This window comes from Dromiciops gliroides, chromosome 3, assembly GCF_019393635.1.
Source record: "Dromiciops gliroides isolate mDroGli1 chromosome 3, mDroGli1.pri, whole genome shotgun sequence".
Lineage (NCBI taxonomy): Eukaryota > Metazoa > Chordata > Mammalia > Microbiotheria > Microbiotheriidae > Dromiciops > Dromiciops gliroides.
The window spans coordinates 54,636,946-54,661,799 of record NC_057863.1 but is presented as its reverse complement, the minus strand read 5'-3'; the positions used below and the strand labels follow the sequence as shown (position 1 = coordinate 54,661,799).

The 24,854-nt window shown below is 42.9% G+C and overlaps 1 protein-coding gene across 1 annotated transcript; it reads right to left on the bottom strand.

The window, feature by feature from the left end:
- Nucleotides 1-238: 238 nt before the first annotated feature.
- PAQR9 (progestin and adipoQ receptor family member 9) lies at nt 239-8,674 on the bottom strand. The gene has a single exon (XM_043999195.1). The coding sequence runs from the start codon at nt 8,536-8,538 to the stop codon at nt 7,348-7,350; it is 1,191 nt and encodes a 396-aa protein (XP_043855130.1). The 5' UTR covers nt 8,539-8,674; the 3' UTR covers nt 239-7,347.
- Nucleotides 8,675-24,854: the final 16,180 nt, after the last annotated feature.

The window sequence follows — 24,854 nt, the reverse complement described above, 5'->3', positions numbered from 1 at the left end:
TGGGCTAGTTGACCACAGAGGTTTCTTCCAGGTCCTATGTTCCATGATGAAAACAGCCATTAAGATTATCCAAGTACATGTAATTTCTTCCTCATTGATGTAACTGAAACAATGATTTTTCTGCAGAATCTTTCTGAATGTGGTTACTCATGCTAGATTCTCATTAATTCCCTAGATAATCTCAGGCTAACTGAGCATTTTTTTTCTTGAATGAATATCGTAACATACAAATGCGGTCTTTAAATATTATGCTTAGAAACAACTTTATTCATACATTTGTCTTTCGGCTAAAAATGCATAGTTTTTTTTTTTTATACAGATTTCAGCATCCAAGACCACAAAGAACAAATTTCTCAGAACACAAAATGAAAGCAAACCAAACAACAGAAATGACTCACAATCCTGTCTTGCTTTTGCATGCACAAAACTGATCAAAGTGACATCGATCTGTATAGATGGGTGCATGTGATTTATCGGTGGATTAAAAAAAAAAGTTGCGATTAATGATCTTTCTGTTTTTACACACTACGAATTTGGAACAGCATCACAGACCACCAAGTTCAAACATCCTGAGAAGTCTTTCTCAGCTAGTTAAACATGGCCCTGTAGGATGAAATTTACTAGATTTATAGATGGCTAGAGTCAGGGGTTTCCCCAGGAAAAATTATGGTCCTCTAGCAAGCAGTGGGGGGAAAAAAATCAATTTCTCTTTATGCTTGCTTCAACCTTTACCCATCCCCCCCATCCTCCTCTGTAATCACCATCAAAATGTGCTAAAAAAAATACTGAAATATGGAGGTCTGTCACCTGAGAAAAGATGAACAAGTGGCCCTTCAAGGAATCCCCTGTACTATAAAAAGGGGCTCCATGCTGGTTGTACATTCTTACTTTTAAAGCCTAAAATGGCGATCCTAGTTGAAGTCTTAGTTTAGAAATGAATGGACCTTGTAAGGCAGGTGGTTTCTAAAGGCCCAAATGCTTATCATCCAAGTCAGTGAGTCACCCATCATGATTTGCCTTCAGAGTTGGACAGAGGTCAATGAATGCCTAAGAGGCGCTGGGGGTGGGGGGGCGGCAAGTTTTGGTTCTCCTACATGCTTAATGTAAGAAATTCAACTTCAGTGTGGCTTCCATCTCTGAAAAATGGTGAGTCAAAACACATAGCAGGTATTTCCTAACTCCCCTTCTCCCTACTTCCCACCCTCAGAGGTGGCTATGGAAATGTCAAAGTCAACAATACCAGTGGAGTAACCTGGCCAGTTTTCCCTGGCTCTATCATTAATTGTGGCTATAGGCACCATGAAAATGGCATGTGCAGAGCTCTCTATTGATATTGGTTATTTTAAACTCAGTTGCCTGTCTGGAATAGATTAATGACCTCCGGAAAGAATGAGAGACTTGTAGAAAGGAGGACTGGCTAGGGGTGGTGGTCGTTGGATAAATAAATTTAATGATGTTTCCCATCAGGATTTTAAAAAACAAAACAAGAGACTTTTGGGTCTTGCTACATATGCAGAACAAAATCTGGCCCAGTGTTTTCCTTCTTAAGTTTACCCTTCCCTAACTGACATATTATTTACACAGAATTTAAGAAAAAAGCACTGACCTATAGGTCATTATCATTCAAATGAGTTAAAAGTGATTAAATGCTCAGGATAAAGATGAGCACTTTAAGAAGCTAAGCCTCACCTCTGTGCAAAGGTGAATTCTTCACAAACTAATTACTATTATAAACTTGAATTTTTTTATAAAATGAAAATACTTCTTTAAAAAAAATCCCTATTGTCATTGATTTTTTTTGCATTCAGGTGATTAAAAACATATTCTTTCTTTGTAGAAGTGGGGACTTCAAAGAGAAATGGATATGACTGCGTCCTATAGAAACAAGTTTATTTACAGTGGTGGTCATCCATTTCTCCATGAGATAATATACCACTAAGAGAAGGACATTCTGAATAACATAGTTAAAGTAATCCGTAAGACACAACATGCACCTACTCGGGTGGTTATTGCATGTGCTGGGTGGTCCTAATAAGGCATGAAGAAATTGGCTTGGTGTTTTTACACATTTGAGAAATCCAAGTACCCCTAAGAAACGCCATGCCTGGAATAATGGCTTAGAGAAATTACACTAAAACATACAGGAGCAGGGGCTCATGCATTGCAACGAGGAGGGTGTATTATAGCACATCAGATAAAGCATTTCTGCAGACTAAAACAAACCACTGTCCCTTCCATTGAAACCAGAAAATAAATAGAAATGAGTGGCTACAGTTCACACATGCTCTCTGTTGCATACAGATGGAAATCAGAACACCCACAATCCTGGTCTCCAAAATTCAGATACTGCCACTATTTGTAGCTCAGTGAACTCTCCTGGTTGTCCACAGGTAAAAAATAAGCACCCTGAAATTTTCCACTTTGCTCACAAATTACCAGAAAAAGAAAAATATCTGGTCACAACAAGCAGAATACAAACTGGGGAGAGGTGGGGAAGGAGACTATGGTGGGGCATTGCTGCAATGAGTTCATCTGGGCAACAACATGACTTTCTGGGTGCAAATTTTAAAATCCAGGCAAAAATGCTCACGACTCTTCCTTCTGTTGTGTTGGCTGCTTCTGGCTGATGTGCGAAACCCAAAGGTTCGTTCTCTTTATTAAGCAGCTTTCTAACTTCAGTAAGAGTCTATCATTTTCTTTTCTTCCCCAAATCCCCCATGGAGATTGACTTTTTCCAAAAATTCTTTCAATGACAGTCTATGGTAAGAACCTTAAAAGGGGGAAAGAGACTGAGGGACATGAACCATGTATGCTGGTATAGTTCATATCCTAAATAACCTGAACACAATTTAGGGGATCTGTATAAACTCTATAATGCTAGATATGCTTGTCAACATCTCTAAAAGAAACGGTTACTGGATTTTTCAAATGAGAGTTTCTAAAGTCTGTCTGTACCCTTGGCCTCTATCCCTGCATTTGGATGAAACTGTCCAAGATCTCTAATCATGAAAATCTACATTGGCCTGGGAAGGTAAGGCCTTCAGGACAAAGAGAATTGTAGTACTCAGGTAAAGCAGGATTTTTAACAAGCCTGTAGTAGATGCCCTATTCCTGACACCAGTGAGCATCGTGAAACACACACTCTGGCTTAATTGACCAAAGCGGGCCTTGGTTAAGGGCATAGTTTTAACCCTACTTTAAGTAAAAGCTTTCTTCAAAGCAATTAGCACCACAAACCACCTTGCTCAGAAAATGTGTGAAAAAGGGGGAATTGGTGATGAAAAGAGTAAGGATGGCTGCATCCCTGCAAATTCATGTGAAAACAAGACCTTGCACATAGTAGGCGCTCAATAAATGTTTGTTGAATGAATAAAAAAATAGCCAGTAGCATACCCTAAAAAAAGGGGGAGGCAGTTTGCAACAAAATAAATTAGAGCAGAGATATATTTATGGAGGATTTTTGTCACCTATTCAACACAGTTATATGTATGTATCACTTGCTGTTCCTGACTTTCAAATGAGTGTTAAAAAAAAAATCTACTTGGTATCTGGATGAATGAATAGGTAATAAAGTCCACAATGAGAACTGACAAGTTCTCAAATTCAAAATACTAGTTTAAGAAACTAGTTCAGTGGGCTTGGACAAGCTGTATAACCCTAACATTGAGATGATAACTATGGATTCTTTCACTGGTGATTTTGTGCAAATTAATTCATCTAGTTAATAAGAAGCCTAGAGATGAAAAGTGCTATTAATTATTGCTTGATGTGACCCCTTTGATCAAAATCTCATTCTCTGGCAAAAAGTCATAAAAATTTTAAAAAGTTCAAAAATCATCTCTGTCAACATCATTCTTAAGCATTTTATACTCCTAGAAATTATCTGTATGAAATAGCATATTGATTTGGTAGGGCCTAAAGGTTTTTTTCAATTGAAAACACATTATAAATCATAAGTTTACAGGCACTATTTATGAATGGAAATAACATTCTAGGCCAAGCTTTGGACAGGCCAGCACCATATACTCTTGCTGGGATATATATAGAAGATGTTATGTGGCCAGTGGAAAATATCACATTTATTTTTACAAGCCAGTAATGACTTTGTGACATTGCTCCTTGAGAAGGCATTCTGTTCAAGACCAACAAGTAAAAATTAAAAAAGGATTATATAATGTGCTTCATTCTATTGCTACAATCATTTATGAAGATGATTTTAAAATCCATTATTATTTTGTCTATTTGTTCTTCACTTTACAACTAAGGTTGGACGACATCGAGAAATAACAAGTCTTCAAAATAAACTTTGTTTAAAGAATGGATGGGGCAAAAGGGTGATTGAGAAATTGTTTCAGAAAAATAACCTCTTCTGAATTTTGGTGTTATTTCTATTATAGCTGGCAGTCCCACACGAATATAGGTAGCAAGTAAATATTTATGGATTTTGTTGTACCATTGTTTGTTAGCAGAAACGATAAAAAAAAACAGCAAATAATATAAAAAATCTGATGGATCATCCCTGGTCTCATAACTCAAATGTACCTAATATGTATAGGTAATGTGAAGTCAGTTTAGTGAACACTCTATTTCCAATGCTTACTTTTCCCCCTCCATATATTATAGAAAGTCTGAGTTTGAACCAAGAAGGAAAATGAGGAGGGAGGAAAGGAAGAAAAGGAAGTATTTTCTCAGTGACATACTTTGAGCTGAACTGTTCGAAGGGAAAAGTGTGTCATCTTACAGGGCTCACGCAACATTAATCACTTGAAAATGATATGGGTATAATTTTATCCTTAAGTGGCCTCTCTATGATAAGGACAAAGAGGGAGGAGAAAGAAGGTTGGGGAGGGATTGTGTCTTTGGGTTTAAATGTTTTCCTCTGAGAAATTAAGCCCAGCAGGTGCAGAAGTCCTTTCCACCCACCCACCCAAGCAGGATCCACCTTTATAAGTCTATAGACTGACAACTCAGAATTGGTGCTACAGCTCACCTCAAAATCAGGGACACTGAATAATTTCAGCACGCCAAAGAAACATTCCTTGGGGTACCAGGACACCATTCATATACGAATAAATTTGCATCCAGGTGTGGCCATTTCCACAGGCTCCCTGGATATAGAGGTACTGTCCTACAGAGCTTGGAGGTACAAATTATTAACCTCTGCACTAGCCTAATGGTAATGCTGCTGGAGTTTTCAAAAGCATGAGCTGGTGCTCAATGAGTACCCTTGCAATCAATTCCAGTAAAAGATTCTACATTTACATAAAAACATATAAATTTAACTTTTGTATGCAAACACACAAAAATCAACTGGGATATTATTTCCTCCAGGGAATTGTGCTACACCTCTCTGTTTACAAAAACAGTAGTACTATCACTTCTTTGAAAAGCACCATCTCTCCAGTTCAAGGAAGTCACTCCTCTTTTTACTTTCCCCATCTGGTGCATGTCTATAACTCCACAATAATGCTATAATTCAAATATCCTCCCTATTTCAAGTCCCCTAGTTGACTTTTGAGAAGCATCTGAATAGCCCCACTAGATTGTGCTCAAGTGCAAAAATGATCAGGACTTGTTAAAAATGTCCCCCGGAAAGACAGGCCACAACCTGAACTGTTAGAGTAAGTCAAGTACAGGAACTCATTTCCAAATAACTGAAGAGGGCACCATTAGTAATTTCCTAAGACTGACCCAGGTAAGAGCCCATCCCCTAAAGAGCTGAACCTCTGATGCCAGGAAGTGGACAGATGACCTCCTAACACCAAGATAAATCCTGTTTTAACTCAAAGGTTTCAATTCTAGCTGATGGAATCTGTCTCCAGAGATGGCTGGGATTGAATGATTTCTTCCCTTGCTGAATTTTTAAAACAAAGGGCTGCATCAATTCGAAGCACTCTCATTGGTTCTTCCCCAAGGCTGCCTGTCAGGGATAACAGTGGCACCAGCGATCTCCGTTTGATTTCCATGCCTAACTCTACACTGCAGAGTATTTCAGAAGATGAGGCTGAGCAAGCAATTCATACCACAAAAATCACAACCAGCCCCATCTTTCTTCATTCATGGATGGAAATGTTAAACCTTGATTTGCAATAACCACCCAGGCAAGGCTTGCCCCGATGCCCAGGCATCCCGGTCCGAGGACCAGCCATTTGGACACTGTTTCAAAAGGCACATTTCTCCAGTGGCAACTGAATTAAGGAGAATAAAGATGAGAGTAGTCAAGGTAGGGGTTTGTGTAGCCCTCTCAGATAGGGAAACCAAGCAAAACCTGAAGGAATGAGAGGATGTCCAGCCTAGAAGTTATACAAACCACTCTAGCTCTCTCCCATACTTGGATCACATTCCCTATGGGAGAATAATTCACAGCTATATCATCACACATACACGTGGTCCTCGAGAAAAAAAACAACAACACTGTATAAAAGGCAACTCCTCTCAATCAATCCAACTTCCAACCCAATTCCAGCGTATGTAATGTAGAAGGGCTGAGATTTCAAAATAATAATTACCCCCCCACACACACACACACTTCCCCAAAAAGAAAAGAAAATTTCAAGTGCTTATTCTGAAAATATTTCTACACAGTAGTTGATTTAAAAAAAACATGAAATAATCACTGCATATATATATTATATCTATAATATATATATTACTATTTAAATAACAATTCATCAACACATTGAAAGAATTAAACTTGTGTTCACATTTCCATGCATTTTCTAGCAGGTTAAAACATCAGGGTTAATGAAGTTAATGGGCTCCTTTCCTATAAAGTGAACTCTTCTTAAAGAGCCCAAGACGGTTCTGAGCGTGGTGGGTTTTAAAATGATCCTCACCCCTCCTTTACTTCCCAGGTGACCCCGATCCAGGGGACCAGCCTGCCTGGCCAATCCCTAAAAAGCAAGTTGTGCGTTTAAAGAAAAGACAAGATCCCAATGACCCACAATCACAAGGCTGTCGTTTGTGTGTGTGCGTGCGGTTTGTTTTTTTTTCCTGAACCATAACATGAACATTTATTTTCCCCTTTGGCCTAGGGCGCTCGATCGCTTCCTTCTGCCCTCCAGCTCTCCCCCTCTCGGGGTCGGTTAACGGCCATGCAAGCGCTTGGGTAAGGGGCTTGGAGGGTCCAATGATAGGCGGGGATTCTCCGCTCCCTCTCCCCATCCACGGAGCATGGGGGGGGGGGGGGGAAGAGCGGAAAGGAAACGAAGCCAAACCTGACAGACCAAGAAGCCCCAAAGCAAAACTCCCAACCCCGGGCCGGAAGGGTGGGCTCGACCACCGGGCGGGGGGCGGCTGTGTCTCTCTCTCCCTCTCCCTCTCTCTCTCTGTCTCGCAGGCTCGGCCTCAGTCCTCCTTGCAGAGGTCGGACACGTTGAGGAACTTCCTGATGACCAGGCCCAGGCAGAGCACGAGCAGGAGCATGTAGCCCACGGTGCCCAGGAAGGTGGGCGAGGCGGCGGGCGCCTCGAGGAACTGGCGCAGGCCCTCCTCGACGTAGTGCATCTGGTCGTAGATGCTGAGGAAGGTGAAGATGTGGAAGAGCTGGTGGCTGTGGCCGATGATGTCGAAGAGGCCCGGCTGGATGCGCTCAGGGATCTTGCTGACGTTGAAGAAGGCGGCCACGACGAGCCAGAAGTAGCGGCGGTAGAAGTGCACGAAGAGCGTGGGGTTCTCGCCGCGCAGGTCGAAGAGCCAGCTCTCCAGCATGATGGGGCAGGCCATGCTCAGCGGCATGACGAACACGAAGGTGCGCAGCGCGAACGGGTAGGTGCACCAGTCGCTGCGGCTCTTGCAGCAGGCCACGGTGCAGGCCACGGCCAGGACGAAGGCAACGGGCAGCACGAGCGCGCGGTAGGCCGCGATCAGCCGCGTGCAGTCCAGCTGCCAGCCCAGCCGCTGCTGCACGTAGGGGGTCATGACGCTGGCGTCGAGCAGGCTGAGTCCCGGCAGCAGGTAGTAGTAGTAGGCCACGGTGCTGCCAAAGCCATAGTAGCTGATGGAGGCGTAGTCCAGGTAGAAGAAGGTGGCCCGCAGGCGCAGCGACAGGCAGCTGAACACGTGGGCCGTGCAGCTCATGGCGAAGGTCAGCAGCACCCCCGACGCGTAGCACCAGAGCGGCAGCAGCCACGGGTGGTGGAAGGGCAGGTCGTCGCGGCCGCTCAGGAAGAAGAGGCGGCAGAACTTGTTCAGGAACAGCAGCAGCGGGATGAAGTGCGTCCAGAAGTTGAGCGTCTCGTTGGTGGGCTTCAGCACGGACGCCACGCACTCCTGCGCCGTGCACGGCAGCCGTCGGTAGCCCGACAAGATGAAGCACTCCACGAAGTCGTCGGGCACCTCGTCCCAGCGCAGCAGCGGCTTCGGCCCCGCCGCGGGGTCGCTGAGGGCGGGGGGCGGCGGCGACGGCGAGGGGGTCGGAGGCGCCGCGGCCGCCCCCGCGGTCAGCGCCGGGGAGGAGGACGAGGAGGCGGCTGGAGGGGCGGCGGACGCGGCGGCGCTCTTTGTCCCCGCGCCCCGGGGCTGGAGCCGCAGCGGCATGCTGCCTGCCCCTCGGGCGCGGCGCCTCCTCTCGGCCTCCCCGCCCGGGAGCCTCCCGATCCCGGCCGTCTCGGCGGCGGCTGCGGCTGCTGCTGCGGCGGCCGCTGCAGGTGAACAATACCTGAGCCTCCCGGCAGCCGCGCCAATCAAGAGCAGCAGTCGGTGCTGCCGCGGCTCGGCTCGGCTCGGCTCGGCTCGGCTCAGCCCGAGCTGCTATTGTCGTCTGCGGGGGCTGGCGGCCGCGGGAGGGAGCTTTGAGGGGGTGGGGAGGGGGGGGAAGGGGCGGAGAAGAGCCGAGCTTGCGGGGGGGGATTTAGCTCTTCTCCGCCTTCAGCATCCTTCCTGGTGGCCGGGCTCCCGGCGCGGCGGCCGCGCAGGCTAATGCTGCAGCTAACGCTGCTGCCGCTGCTGCTAATGCTAAGACTGCTGATGCTGCCGCTGCTAATGCCGCCGCTGCTGCAGCGCTGCGACTGAGCATCGCGGTAACTGCAAGCGCGGCGGCGGCCGCGGAGAGCGAGGAAGGGAGGGAGGGGGGAGCGAGCGGGGAGAGGGGGGGAGGTGCTGGAGGGAGCCTCCCCGGCTAAAGTTTCACCGCCCCTAGAGATAGAGTTTTCCCTTTTCTCAGATTCCCCCCCCCGTGCCCCCGAAGCGCTCGCCCAATGGAGCTCGTTAATGATTCATGGGGAGAGAGCAAAGGGTGCGGCCCACTGGCCTCTCCCCCCCCCCTTGGGAGGAGGGGGCGAGGGTCAGGCTGGGGATTCTAAGGCCAACAGCCACGCTGGAGTTCCAAGGGGACAGTTTGGGTCATCGATCATAGATGGGGGGAGGGCTGATAAGGGCTGCTCCAGTCTGGCTGCTCAAGGAGAAAGCCCCGGCGGAAATTTCGGTACCTGCAGCAATCCTAAGTAAAATGAATGAATTCCAAGAGATAACAGAGAAGAATCAGTCAGCACGGAATTGAGGTGGGGGGCGGGAAGGGGGGGAGGGGAGGCTGTAAAGGAGAGATGCTTTAAAAGTATAACTCGTCAGGCCCATTTTACAGGAAAACTGTGGATTTAAACATTTGTGCCCTTGCCCCTCTCTTCCCTTCCTCCCTCCTCTCTTTCTTTCATAGATCAAGGTTAGATCTGTGGTATCCAACCTATATAAATGTCGAGGTGGAACGTCAGGGTTAGCAAAAGAAGCAAGAGAGACTTTTTGCCATTTCTTCTGCAGTGTGTTTCCCTATACTAATTACTGTTCAATACTTTCAAGACCCCCACTCAATACTTATCTCCTGATTAGCCCTTCCTGTAGTTCAGATCATTTATTGTTTGGGTCTTAGTTAGAGACACAGAATATTAGACATGTAAAGGACTATTTCTGGCCCAGTATCCTTTAAATTACAAAACAGAAGTGAAATTGAGCTTTGTTCAATCTCGTTCTTAGTGCATATAGACTCAGGGAATATTAGACACATAAAGGACTTTAAATTACAGTGTCCTTTAAATTACAAAACAAGTAGAGTTGAGCTTGATGATTTCTAAGATCCCTTCCTGTTCTGTAATTGAAGGGGCATAGATTTAGAGCTATTAGGGACCTCAGAGGTCATTTCAAACAACCCTCATATTTTACAGATGAAAAAACTTAAGGTTGAGGGAGGATGTCACTTGACAAAGGTCATAGAGGCTTTAAAGTGACACACAACTGGGACTCAAAACCAGGTCTTTTTGAATTTAAATCCCTGCACCATCTGACCCCCATGTCAATAAATGTGACACAGACTGCATTCATAAACAATGCATATCCCTTTTCCCATCCTCTCTGCCTTGCTCTCACACCATAAAAGGTCAGTCAGGAGAGGAATTTTGAGTAGGGTCTTGAAACTATTGTTCCCACACCTTAAACTTTGGAAATCCCTCCTCTTGCCTTCTGTTTCCTTGAGACTTAGAGGATGTGGTAATTCAGGGAGGGGGTATAGAGTAGAAGGCATTTTTATAAACTTTGAGCCTCCAATAAAACCCAGCACTTGCCATGGAAGTAATCCTGGGCTCTTAAATGGTATGCCTGCAGAATTTAAATCCTAGCAGGTCCTACAGAGTGGGGAGGAGGATGTCTGCTGTCCTAAAATGAGCCCCGAGTTGGCTGCATGGGGATGCCTTGTTGGACAAGAGTCCCCCTTAAAGACCTTCTCAGAGAATTCTCACCATCTCTGTCAGGGTATTGACCGTGCACAATAATGAAAGTGCAGATACTGTGGCATTGTTAGCTACGATCACTTGAAGTTTTGCCATAATAAACATTTATTAAGTGTCTGCCATGGGCAATTCAGTGTTCTGAGAACTTGGGGGAGATAAAAGAAATAAAACATAGACCCAGAAAAATACTAATTGGAATATGAGTGCACATGAGATCAGATAAGAGAGAAATTACTTCCCTCTCGAGGAATCTGGGAAAGCCGTCTTTGGACTTGGCCTTAGTTGGCTTACTTTGGACCTTGAAGATTGGGTAGATCTAGGAAGATAGCAAATCAGCAGGTGGAGAGGACAAGGGATGGTGTTCCAAGTGCAAGGAATAGAATGAGCAAAGGATCAGAAGTGGTAAAGCCCTGGGGTATGTTCAGGGTACAACAAGCAATGAAGTTTGGCTGGAACACAGAGAACAGGACTGAAAGTAACATGAGATAAGGCTGGTGAGGTACGAGCAGGAAGACCAACCTAGCTGCACTGTGTAAAATCACTAGGTAGAGCTTGGAAGTGGAAAGAGCTGTATTGGAGTGGATGGCAGTCAAACTAATGAAAGCCCAAATGATCTTAGAAGGCAGTTGGGAACATGAGGGATTGATTTGGTAGGTAATTAGGAAGTAGAATTGACAGGATTTGGCAGGAGGGATGGAGGAAGAGCCATAAACAATCCTAGGTTTATGATCAAGTATGTCTGAATGAACAGTCTTTCCACTGACAGAGCTGAGAGAGTCAGGAAGAAGAGCAGGATCTGGAGAAATATGATCAGAGCCATTTTAATCACTAATCTCAGTCAAAGGAAGTTTGTTTGTTTGGTTTTTTTTTTTGGTGGGGCAATGGGGGTTAAGTGACTTGCCCAGGGTCACACAGCCAGTAAGTGTCAAGTGTCTGAGGCCGGATTTGAATTCAGGAACTCCTGAATCCAGGGCCAGTGCTTTATCCACTGAGCCATCTAGCCACCCCCAAAGGAAGTTTTTTTAAAAAAAAAAAAAACATAAGTTAATTTTTTAAGACAGTTGGGGTCAAATGACTTGCCCAAGGTCACACAGCTAGTAAACATCTGAGGCTGGATTTGAACTCAGGTCATTGTGCTCCAGGGCCAGTGCTCCATCCACTGTACCAACTCCCTGCCCTGGAAGTTAAAATGTTTTAAGTCTATGAATTTTAAATGGAGGCTTAAAGAAAGTGGCACAAATTACTGGAAGAGATGTCATTCCATCTGGGAGAAATGATATGAACCACCAAAAAAATGTAAGAGCAAGCCAAAAATATGGAGACAGTAGATAATAGAAGACAAATTAAAGTCAGTTAAAGGACAAATGAATTCATTTAACAAGTATTAAGTACTTCTCATGTAGAATCACCCTGTTTATGAAATGGGGAAGATACAGAGGTAAATGAGACTTGGTGGTGATGCTTTTGTAGGCAGGAAGGAAACAATCGTTTATTAAGCTCTAAGCACTTTACAGGTATCTCCTGTGATCCTTATAACTGTCCTGGAAGATAGGTTCGATCTTCAAACCCATTTCATAGTTGAGGAAACTGAGGCACAGGTTAAGTGACTTGCTGGAATCACATAGGCGATTAAGTGTCTGAGATCAGATTTTGAACTCAAGTCCTGCATTCTTATTCACTGCACCACTACAGGATCTGTAGTCTTAAATTGATATTGATATGTAGAAAGATTAAAAATATTCATTAGACTATAGGTCAGAGAGGGAGTATAAAGTGCAATGAAGTCAACAGGTGGAGGGGGGGGATGGGGAAGAAGAGCAATTGGAAGTAACTGAAAGACTGAATAATAAATGATTGATTGAATTCCATCCAACAATTATGTATTGAGCATCCTCTATGAGTAAGGCACTGCCACAGGGGAGGTGCCTGGGAATGCAAAGAATTTACAAAAAGTCTTTGTCTTCAAGAAGCTTTGAATCCAATAGACAAAAAAGAAGAGACCGTAAATACAAGGTAGAATATGAACAAGTGCATAAACAAGATCTGAAAGAGCTGAGAGATTGGGAAGGGATGAGAGAAGACTTCATGAAGCAGGCGGCCTGGGCTGACCTGAGAAGGAAAAGGATGTCTGCAGATGGGGATGATGGTATTTGAGGCAGTGATGTGCTGGTAAAGATTTTAACAACTGGCTTTCTGGGGGGAAATTGTATGCAGAATGTACTTGTAGTTTAAACTGCACTATTTTCTCCATTTCTTAAGTTTAGACGATCCACCAAACAAAAAGCATTGACTTGTAGCATTTGCCCATTAGTGAAGTGTAAACACTTGTCAGTGAAATTTAACATTTGGCCCTGCTGGTTCGATCTGCCTCTAGCAGTTTTCCGTCTGAATAAGTCTGATAGAGCCTGGTGCAAATGCAGCAGGATAACGGTGGTCATGGACAGCCAGTAGATTGCTCTGAAAAATGGGAAGTACGAAGGGTGATAGAATATGATAAGACTGTAAGGGCAGGTTGGATGCAGTAGGGGAAGGCAATGTATACTGGGCTAAGAAGTTGGTATTTTACTCAGATACCACTGGAGAGCAACTCTAGAGATGGTTTTCAGCAGAGGAAAAACACAATCTGACCCACCTGTGTATTTGAACAAGAAAAAAATGCAAAAATATGGAAATATCAAATAAAGGACAAATTAATTAACCTGTGTATTGGAAGGATTACTTCAATAGCTGTATAAGGATGGATTGTAAAGAAAGAATGGAAGCAGGGAGAAGAGTTAGGAGGATGTCATAATAAATAGTCTAGCCTTGGAGGCAGCTAGGTGGTGCAGTGGATAAAAGCACTGGCCCTGTATTCAGGAGGACCTGGGTTCAAGTCCGGCCTCAGGCACTTGACACTTACTAGTTGTGTGACCTTAGGCAAGTCACTTAACCCTCATTGCCCCTCCAAAAAACCAAAACAAAACACAAAAAATAAATAGTCTAGCCTTGATGCATGGTGCTGAGGGCTTAATCTAGTGTGGCTGCAGTAAGAGAAGCAAAGAAGGGCACAGAATTGAGAGAGACTGCAGAGGCCGAATGGACAGGGATTTGGCAGCCGATCAGACTGGTGGGGGAGAGATGGGGAAGGAGAGGAATGAGTCAAGGATGACTCAGGTTTTGAGCACAATAATGACATCCACAGAAATAAGAATAACTGCAAAGCAATTTGTAAGGCCCAAGTGATATCAGCCATCAAAAAACTTAATCATGCTGTGACATTTTCTCATCATATTGGCACTGTGATGTCCTAGAGTCAGGAATACTTGGGCTTGGATTCAAGCCTGGACTCTGACATGGGTAACAAATTGTATGACCCTGGATAATTTGCTCCAAGGTAACACTTCAAGGCTTGCAAATTACAGATGACTTCCTGGAGGGACTTTCCCTATCCAAGAGTACCTTACAAAATCTCCCACTCTCCTCCCCCCAAATAAAAACAAACAGGAGGTGCTTAATAAATGCTAGTTTAATTAAATGAATGTTACTATTTTGACTGAGATGATGCTGATTTAAGATGCCTTTTAAGTCAGTTCCAGTAGCTTGAAGATACAGTATAGTAAAACTTCGCCAATTCAGTCTTTAGAGGGCAGAAGGCTAGACTAAATAATGCTAGGCTTATCTTTCTTTATGTCATTCTTTTACATTCAGAGACATATAGTAACCAGAAGTAGGCTAACTGTGTGTTGCTTTAGTAGAGGATCTTAAGGGATGAACTTTAATGAATATATACAAAATGATTTGTAATTAACAGTGACTTTTGGGGTAGATAAATGGTTCTGAATTATAGTCATTCTCCTAATTAGTTTAAACATGCTCTCTGAAATATGCTCTCTTAATTGGTTTAGCAAATGATTTCTTCCTTGTAGTGCAAAGGTAAAGTTCAACCTATATTCTCCACTAGGTCATATTGGTGTGCTCCTAATTAATAAGGCTTTACAATTGGGGGGGGGTGGTGGTGGAATATTTTATTAGTGTTCTATTTTCCATTGTCTACAGCCTTATTCTTTTCATACCAAACCTAATATCTTTTGATCCCTGGACCTAAGGGTCTGTGCTAATTTGTAAAAGGGATTTAAGGCTCAGGGATTGCTAAGGCTTGCTTAGCAATAGTAAACCAGAATCTGGCAAGTACAAAGAGAATATGAGCCTGGGCATTTGTTTTTAATGCTCCTTGGCCAACCACATAGGGCTCTCTGGATAATACGTTCGACCTTTGATAAAACCTGTATTTATCAACATCACAGTTGCATAATCAGTACACTTAGACAAAGAGGACAAAATAAAATGATGGAAAGTGCACATTAAACACAATTACTTTTTATTGTTAAAAAAGGAAGGAAAATAATCACTGGAATCAAGAAAATACTATTTTATTGGGAGCTAGGGTCAGTTGTAACTAAGTGTGACCTTTATGAAGTTTTTTAAAATTCCGCAAACTACCTTGGAAAGTCAGAAACTTGCAAAGCATTCTGGTAAGTAGAAAAATTGCCTGGTGTAAGGTCTGTCTTTGAATTATTTCTCTCTTTTTTTGTGTGTTCTTACCCATTCTCTGAGAAAATAAAAATGATAGACAGTTGCAATATGGTCATGGATGCCCTCTGGTGCTAAGCTCTCTCTACTGCCATTGTTATACCTTACAAAGACCAAGCAAAGAAGAAAAAGCCACTATTCAATCTTTTATTGTTGTTTTAAGGATGACAAAATATCTCCTGTGCCATTGTTCCTGAACCTCATTTGTACTGTATTATCTTTTCTTGCCCTCCCCATTGACTTACAAAAATGTGTTTCCAAACCTCTGTGTTTTTACAAAACTTAACAACACTGACGATTAGGACTGTGTCTTTCCTCCTTTCCATATCAGTTAGGCAGGTCCTCATGAAACAGAAGCCACAGACTGATTTCCATTCCCTGGATGGTACATTGAGTGATAAGATATTCCTAAGGCAAAGCAAGACCTAACTACACAGCCCTTCGCTGAGAAAATCACCTTGTGTCACATTGGGAATCGAGCACAGTTCTTTCACGGTTCATTTTGGCCAGTTGACTACAATCATGGCATGATCAAAACAGAAATGTAAAATTGGATCGTGTTTACATTAGTGTGACTCCCTAGAGAGTCCCTAAATATTTGTGTCTCTGGGGTCCTTATCACCAAATGCAGCTGTATTTGGAAGCTGTCCAATTTAATTTATAACCTGGCTAGTTTGGGCAATTTTCCTATAAATACAATCAACAAACAGTAAGGTAATACATGTTTATTTCTTCAGTAGCAAAGTGGAAAGGTACTATTTGTAAAAATCCCCCAGAAGTTGGTGCTTCCTAGAGAAGCATAGTGAATGATTCATAAAGCCCTCAGAAAACAACTCATCGTTTTCTGTTGACCAAGCCCCAAGAAGCCTACTGCATTCCGGTCTACAAAGCTTTTATAAATGACTATAAAAATTTTCCAGATCTTAAGTTTCAGAGAGTGGGGTACTGAACCCTGTAGAAAGAAAACCACATTAGATATTGACCCTCCCCTGTTGGAGTTTGCTATCTATATGGCATACTTCCTTTTGGTAATTGGGGAACAGCCACAACTCTAACCAAGAGATTGGAATTTCCAGATGCCAAATTAGAGGTCTGTGTTTTGTTAAGACTGGAAGACAACCCAGTCAGAGTGTTCCCAGGGAGAAGATGGTTGTAGCAGCATCAGATGTAACCATGGCAACCCCTAGGGAAGCCTCTAGGAGAGATGCTCGATTCTGAGACCAGGTGGAGAGGGCTGGGAATTAGCAGTTGAAATTCTCATCTGAGACTATTCTTATTCTTACCTCTCTGCCTATTTGTGATTTACTCATTGTGATTTGCTGGGTGTTTTTGTCCCTTCCCCCAAAATGACAGCTCTCCCAACCAGGTTCCCCATAGCTTTTTTTTGTCATGGGTTAACTTTCTGCCAGAGATAGTTCCTTTAGAGAGTAAATTCCTTGGGTTCTTGAGTTTTCCTCACTTCCCCCTCCTTCTCTGCCTGACTCTTTCTATTGTATCCCAGCACACTAGGTCTAGTATACAACAAAAACTTTATTAGCATATGGAAATTCTAAGGTACAAGCAAAGTAAATTGCAAATACGGTCGGTCAGCCAGCCAGGAAACATTAAGCACCCACTTTGAGCTAGGTACTATGCTAAATGTTGGGTATACAAAGAAAGGCAGACGACACACAAACAAACAACCGCGTACAACCACACTATCGACAAAACAAATAGGAAATCAATAAAGGGAAGGCACTGGAAGTTGGTGAGGCATTAAAGCATCAAACAAATAGTCTTTTTCAGGTTGGCAGTATCCCTTGAGACATTCGGTGGCGGAATGCAGGGAACATGGAGCAAGAACACACTCAGATGTATAACCTTAGGCAAATTGCTTAAGCTTTTGAGCTTCCGGTCTCTGTGACTAATATCCTTTATGCTCACTGCCTCACTGGCTTATTTTAGGCATCAAGTAAAGTGATGGGGGGCAGCTAGGTGGCGCAGTGGATAAAGCACTGGCCCTGGATTCAGGAGGACCTGAGTTCAAATGCAACCTCAGACACTTGACACTTACTAGCTATGTGACCCTTGGCAAGTCACTTAACCCCCATTGCCACACCAAAAAAACAAAACAAACAAAAAAAAGTAAAGTGATGTATCTAATTTGCACTAATATGATTTGCATATAGAATCAAACCGTTTTGGAGTTGGAAGAGGCCCCTGTGACCATCTAGTCCAATCCATCCTGGAAAAAAAGCCATAAAACATTCTTACTACAACATAACCAGACAAGTCTTCCACCAGTCTTTACTTAAATATACCCGCCAAAGGGGAACTGGCTGTCTCCTCAGTCCATCCTACTTGGGGAATCACTCTAGTTGAGAGAGTTTTTCTTGACATCAAGCCTGAATTTTTTTTCTTTTTGCAACATCTACCCATTGTCCCTAGCTCTGCCTTCTGGAGCTATACAGAATGTCTAATACTTCTCACACATGACTGCCTGTCTGTATGTTTATATGTATGTATGTGTATATGTAGTGTATGTATCTGTGTATATACATATATACATGTACACACACACATATACACACATATATATGTATAAATGTATACAAGCACAGAATGTCCCTGAAGGCACTAGCACATGTGGAGACACGGAGGAGCCTACTTGTAAGAGTCATGCTGACATGGAAGTGCCTTTCTGAGACTTGAAAAGGTGAAGACATCCTATACCTGGTTATGGTCTTCAAACCACGGGATTAGCGGGAGCCTTTTTCAACTGACATCACAGAATTAGGGCTATCTTAGCTTCAGCCTAGGCTTGTGGGTCATTTCTTTTCAGCTGTGCTCCTAGCTGGACTCTGACTGTAGCATCTGGTGAGATACAGTGTGAAGGTGGAGAGGCCTTGGGGCCTTCTCCCCACTGAAGAATGGAGCTCCAAGAAACAGGCCTTGGTCCTTGGTCTTTATTCTTTTCCATTCTAGATCAATGGAGAGTGAGTTTCCAGGCTTCCCTGGTGTCTGGTTTTGTTCGCCTCTGTAACATTGGTACCTATAAGAGCAAGAAGTGACCTTCATTGGTGACCTTGGTAACCCAGCCCAGTGGTAGCTTCACTAACTCATCAAACAGCCATTGTTGGATATGAATTGGGTTGGACCAATGCTGAGACTGAGCTATATTTATACCAATGTGTGGTATAAAGGAGACTCTTTCCTCTCAGATACTGAAGGAAGGATTTATATTTCCGGTCTTACTACCCTTTAGAAGTAAATGAACCTAATCAACATTAAGTGGTCAGATAGAATGGAAGTCACTGGCACCTAACAGAGTGGGGTACACAGATGGTGGAAACTCAAGCCAATGGCAATAGGGAAGATATAAGGCCAACCCTCTTGATACCCTAGAATGCCAAAGGGCAGTTGTAGCTGGCCTGGCTCTAGGAGAGTGGGTACTGGCTATGTCCAGAGAAATAGAAGCTATCATGATCAATCATCAGGTGCCTCTCTTTTTAACTTCTAACTCTTATATATCTGTTGGGGCATGGGAGAGTATTACTATTCTTGCTAGACAAGCCTAATCTGAAGCTCTCTTTTCTAGGATCCTAAGGAAGCAGTGCCTATTACCGGATAGGACTCAGCATTATCTTACTTGGGACCTGAGGCCAAAATTATTGTCCTGTTAGAGACCTACCTTCCTTAACCAACCTCCTCTGGGCTGTGCTCACAGAAAATCTCTAACTGTTCTTCAGGTTATGATCCATAGCTTCTCACTCAGTTCCCCTGAGCTGAACCTTCTGTCAGCATTTTTTGAGATACATTATCCCCATCTCTAACCTTCCCATTTGCTTTCTGCCTCCTCTGTCTTGTTCATTCTCCTAAGACCTTCAAGTAGACTGTGACCCGAGCTTATTTATCTGTGCTATTTCAACTCATGCTGTATTCTCTTAAGCCCTTCTCCTCCAAAACTATGCTTTCACTTAGTTCTTCCCAACTTGGGCCCTTGGAATCATGAGCTCAGGTAGAGGTCCCACCCCCTTAGCAATGGCAGGATTGCTATATACCTCAGCACATTAAAGATTACCAAAGGTAGCAGTCCTTAATTTGCTTAAAGCGCCTTTAAAATACTTAATTCTACCCATTTAGTTATACCTTAACCAGCAATTTGAGGAAGGGGAACAATTTATGACGGTGTTATTTGCTTATAGCTGAGAAGTTTTGGAATATTTGGATTATCTTTAGAAATAGCAATCATACTATTTTGGGACACAGTGCTTGTGGCACAGTGACTTTGGTATAGTAGACAATAAACATGATATTGAAAAAATCTGGAGGTGGATTTACATGTGTGAAATATTTGGGGAATTAGAATTTTTTTTATTTATGAAGAACAAATGAGTTGAAAATTGAAAAGTCACTATTGGTCTGCAAACATAATTGCTGTCACCCTTCCCTACCTGAAAACCAAAAGATTCAATAAATTGTGTAGTATGGATTAATAACATGTCATGGAATGAATATGCCCAATCATAAAGTCTGTGCTGTAGGAAGCAGCTGAGGACTGCGTCTGAGAAGGATTCCAAGAAGAATGAGATCAGGAGGCTCAGGTGACCCTGGAATGTGATTGATTAGGTCTAGACAGAATTGTGCTTAACAGTTTCTTTCCAAGAAAACTGAACCTGCTTTCACCACAAGGGCAAGGTACCATCAAGATCGCTATGTGGGTGAAAAGTAAGCAACCTCCCTTGGATCGTCTGTGCTCTCAGTCCCATTTGAATGAATGCAACGATGGATTAACATATGAAAGAAAAGAGCTGATTAGTGTATCCCTCCATTTTAACTGAAATGGCGTGCTATTGGCCCACAGTAAATACATTGGATGGATGATGGTTTCATTTTAATTAAAGTAGCCTATTGCTGGAGCTACTGAATAACATACTGTTGTGATTTCCATTATCTCCAAGATTTGATATTTTACTATTGTTTAATATTTATTAAAGGTCTACAATTATCTAGGAGCTGGTTATTGAACTCATATTAAGGCTGAGTATCACATGCTCTACCTGGTCCAGACTGTCATGTGAGCAAATGTCGCTAGTTGCCTTTCGATAAGCTGCTTTCTACATCAGCCGTCATTCATGTGAGAGTCGGGAGAATTTCCTGTTAGCCTTACTAGTCTTTTCTCTACACTGGCATAATTTCTGAATAAGCATAATATGAGTAATAAATAACTCACATGGAAACAATATTTCATAGTTTGCAGAGGGTTTGCAAACATGATTAATTTGATCCTCATAACAATCCCACGGGACAGGCAGTGTAAGGACACTGCCCATTATGCCCATTATGCATTCTGTAAGGATGAGATAAGGAAACAGGCTCAGAAAAGCTACAAGACAACAATAATAATTGGGTGCTTTTACATTTGCACAGCTTTTTATGTATTATCTTCACGCCAACCCTGTGACAAAGATCATTTTACTATCTCCTGTGCTGAGAGAGAGGGTTAAGTGACTTTCCCAGAGATGAACAGCTAAGTGTCTGAGTCAGGATTAGAATTTGGGGCTTCTGGACTCATATCCAGCACTCTCTTCATTGTACCAAGTAGCCGACTTAGTCAAGGCCACAAGACTATTGGGAGTGCACCCAAAACTTTGAAAGATCAATGCCTTCCAACAAAACTTACAAATTTTAGAAATTCAGCATTAATCCAGGGCCCTGTTTTGAAATGAAAAACATATTTTACTCCTGTTTGCCTCTCAGAGCTGGTAATCCCTGATAAACTGCTCCAGTTAAGGCTATAGTAAGTCTGAGTGGATAAGGACCTTGATATGTATAGTACAAACCTCTAAAACAGCTGTACAATTTTGATAGTCTGTTGGAAAAGTTTTTCATTTATTTTTCATCTTTGGTTACACGTGTACATACATATATAATGTGTACATTTATACATCTGTGTCTAAAGAGAGAGTCAACACATAACCTAGCACCTGGTGATAGGAAAGGGTGACAGAGCTATAATTGTCATTCTAAAGGTCATTTCTAACAAAGTAGTTTGTATCAAAGAGAATTCCTAAATTCTCTTCTATTAATAGCACTGCTCGGCCATGCTACAGCCCAAAGGACTCTTACTTCAGATGCTCTCACACCGTGGTTTTTACCTTTCCTGAAATATGGAGAAGAAAATGTCAGCAGAGACAGAATTCCTTGAAGAATTTTTTTTAAAAAAGAGCTTTTTTCCCTTAGCCTATAAGCCAGAGTTTAAAAAATTTAACCCAGGTTATTCTCCCTAAAGATTTGCTTTTGAACTTCTAAAGCAAAGTCCCCTCCGAATTTTGTACCTTTCTCTCTTTGAAAGACATTGAGCCCTACTTTTTGCTTCAAAGAGCACTTGCTTCAGAGGAAAACTTCGAGTTTACACAGAGGTTAGACAGAGTGTTTCCCTGCCCATTTCCTAGCACGTGCAGGCACAGACCCAAGGAGGGGCTAGATTGGCAGTGCACAAGTCTGGGTATTTGCCTGCACTAGCTTGAAGCCAAGGTTTAGAGGAAATATCACTGATCCTGACCTCTCTGTAGTCACTGACACTGTCCATCATCATCTTCTCTCTTAGTTTTTGGGATGCCCCTCTGCCCTGGTTCTCCTATCTGTCTGACGAATCTTCAATCTCCTTTGCTAAAGCCTTATCCAAGTTGCTGATGATTCTCAAATCTACCTATCTAGCCTTCCCCGTTCTGCTGACCTCCAGTCTCTTACCTCCAAACTGCCTTTCATGCATCTCAAACTGGAGGTCTAGCGGACATCTTGAGCTCATCTTGTCCTAAATTGAACTCATCTTTCCCCCTAGACATTTTTTTTTAATGAGGCAATTGGGGTTAAGTGACTTGCCCAGGGTCACACAGCTAGTAAGTGTTAAGTGTCTGAGGTCAGATTTGAACTCAGGTCCTCCTGACTCCAGGGCCAGTGCTCTATCCACTTCGTCACCTAGCTGCCCCTCCCCCTAGACATTACCCCCTTCCAATCTTACCTATTTATGTTGAGGTCAAGACTACTCTTTCCAGACCCTCAGGCTCCCAACCTAGACATCATCCTGGACTCCACTATCTCTCACCCTCCATCACTAAGCTGTTACCAAGGCCTGTCGATTTCACCTTTGCAGCATCTCTGGAACATGCCTGCCTCTCTTCTCTGATGGCGCCCCTCTCTTAGTGCAGACCCTCTCTCACACCTGGACTATTGCAGTAGCCGCTGGTGAGTCTGCCCACCCCATTCCAATCCATTTTCCTTAGCCTCCAAAGTGATTTCCTTAAAACTCAAATCCAACCATGTCACCACCCTCAACCCCTTGCCCCGCCCCTCACTCAATAAATTCTAGTGGTTTCCTGTCATCTCCAGGCTCAAATACAAAATCTTCTATTTGGCATTTAGAGCTCTTCATAACCTAGCCTCTTTTAACTTTGCAATCTTCTTTCTTTCCCTGCCCCCATACTCTTAGATCTGGTAACACACAAGACACTCCATCTCTGGGAATCTCCTCTGGGTGGCCTCCATGCATGGAATACTCTCCGTTTTCATCACCACCTCCTGACTTCTCTAAATTCCTTCAAGTCCCAGCTAAAATGTCACCATCTACAGGAAGTCTTCTCCAATCCTGCTTAATTCTAGCACCTTTACTCTGTTGATTATACATCTCGTTTTTACATATTTGTTTGCTTCTTGTCTCCCCTGCTAGATTGTGAGCTCCTCGAGGAGAGAGAATGTCTTTTGCCTTTCTTTGTCTCTTCAGTGCTTAACACAGTGCTTGGCACATAGTAGGTGTGAGGCAAGATTTGAACTCAGGTTTTCTTGACTTCAAACTCAGCTCTCCATTGTACAACCCAGAGGCCTCAACCAATTCTGAATGCCTTTAATTGTATAATCTAGTGTACACAGTTTACTCTCATCTACCCTGGTGGCACAAGAATTTATCAGATGCTTTGCTCAGATCCAAGTAAGATATGCTACAACATTTACCTAATTCAATTCAGTAAATTTTCATTAAGTGCATATGACATACAAAGACAAAAAAATGAAACAGCCCCTGACCTCAAAGAAGCTAATGTTCTTCAGGGGTGGGGGAAACAGGGTACAACAAATACATAGGTGAGTGAATACAAAGTGATGTGAGGAGGGGGAGAACACTAAAACCTGAAGGAAAAGGAGTGGTAACAGGAAAGGCCTCCTGCCTGAAGCAGCATCTGAGCTGAGCCTTGAAGGAAGCTAAGGCTGAAAAAGGGGAGGGAGCAAACATTGGTCAAGGCTAGATGACCATCCATCAGGATGTCACAGAAGGAATTCCTACCCTGGGCTGGAGGTTCCATTAGAATTTGATGACCTGGGGTGGGTAGGTGGCATAGTGGATAGAGCACCAGCCCTGGATTCAGGAGGACCTGAGTTCAAATCCAGAAGACACCTAACACTTACTAGCTGTGTGACCCTGGGCAAGTCACTTAACCCCAATTGACTCGCAAAAAAAAAAAAGAAAAGAAAAAAAGAATTTGATGACCTCTGCAGTCTTTTCCAACCCCCAAGAGACTGGAATTCTCGCCCTCCTCTTCTGTACACATGTGAGTGACTGAGAACAAAATTGTAATATGGGCATTGTAACAAGAATAATTGTGGCATTCCCAGGCATAGGCCTAAGCAAAATAGAGAAGAAGGTAAAGCAAAGTTTTTCTTTGGGCACCTCCCATTCTCCCTCCAGGCCTCTCCGTTCTCTCTGGATGACTACTCTTCCTGCCATGTTTTTCTCAGCATCTTGCTCTCAACTCAATAGACTATCAACCCACACAGCTAAGGTGCTTGAAGTAAGATATTTCCTGGGAATAATTTATTGTAATAGGAGACTTAAAGATGAAGGAATCAATCTTCAAGAAATGAGCAGCGATCGGGGCAAGTATTGGGAAACAGGGCTTGAATGAATGCTTTCCCCATTCCACCATATGGAGTAGCCCATTTGAACAGAGAAAATTCACCTTTACTAGGATGTAGACATGTCAGTTAATATTTGCTCTTCCCTAAACATATCAGAGGCTTTAAAAAAATAAATTTACAGGGGAAAAAAGTACATGATGATCATTGGATTCCAAATTATTTACATTATTACTGCAAATTCTCTTTCCATCTTTATTAGTGTTTATACATCTTAACATAGTTTTAATTTGTGTATATACTCGTTTTCCTTTTTAACTTGGCTTTACTTCGTTTTCATGTGTTGATACAGTACATATATGTTTTATTTTGAATTTCTAGGCTGCATAGTATTCATCTTGGCTCTGTGATGTCATTGGTTTAAGGCATTCCAGTGAATGAGCTCCCCCTATCAATACAGATCAGCACCAACCGAATGAGTGAAAGGAGTCTTCATGAGATGCCTGAGCCACTGAGAGGTTAAATAACTGTCTGCTGACCTCCAGTATTGCATCTCCAACTGCCTTTCAGACATCTTTAATTGGATGTCCAGGCGACATCTCAAACTCAATATATCCCAAACAGAACTCATTCTCTTTCCTCCTAAACCCTCTCTTTTCCTCCCTTCCCTATTTCTGTGCAGGA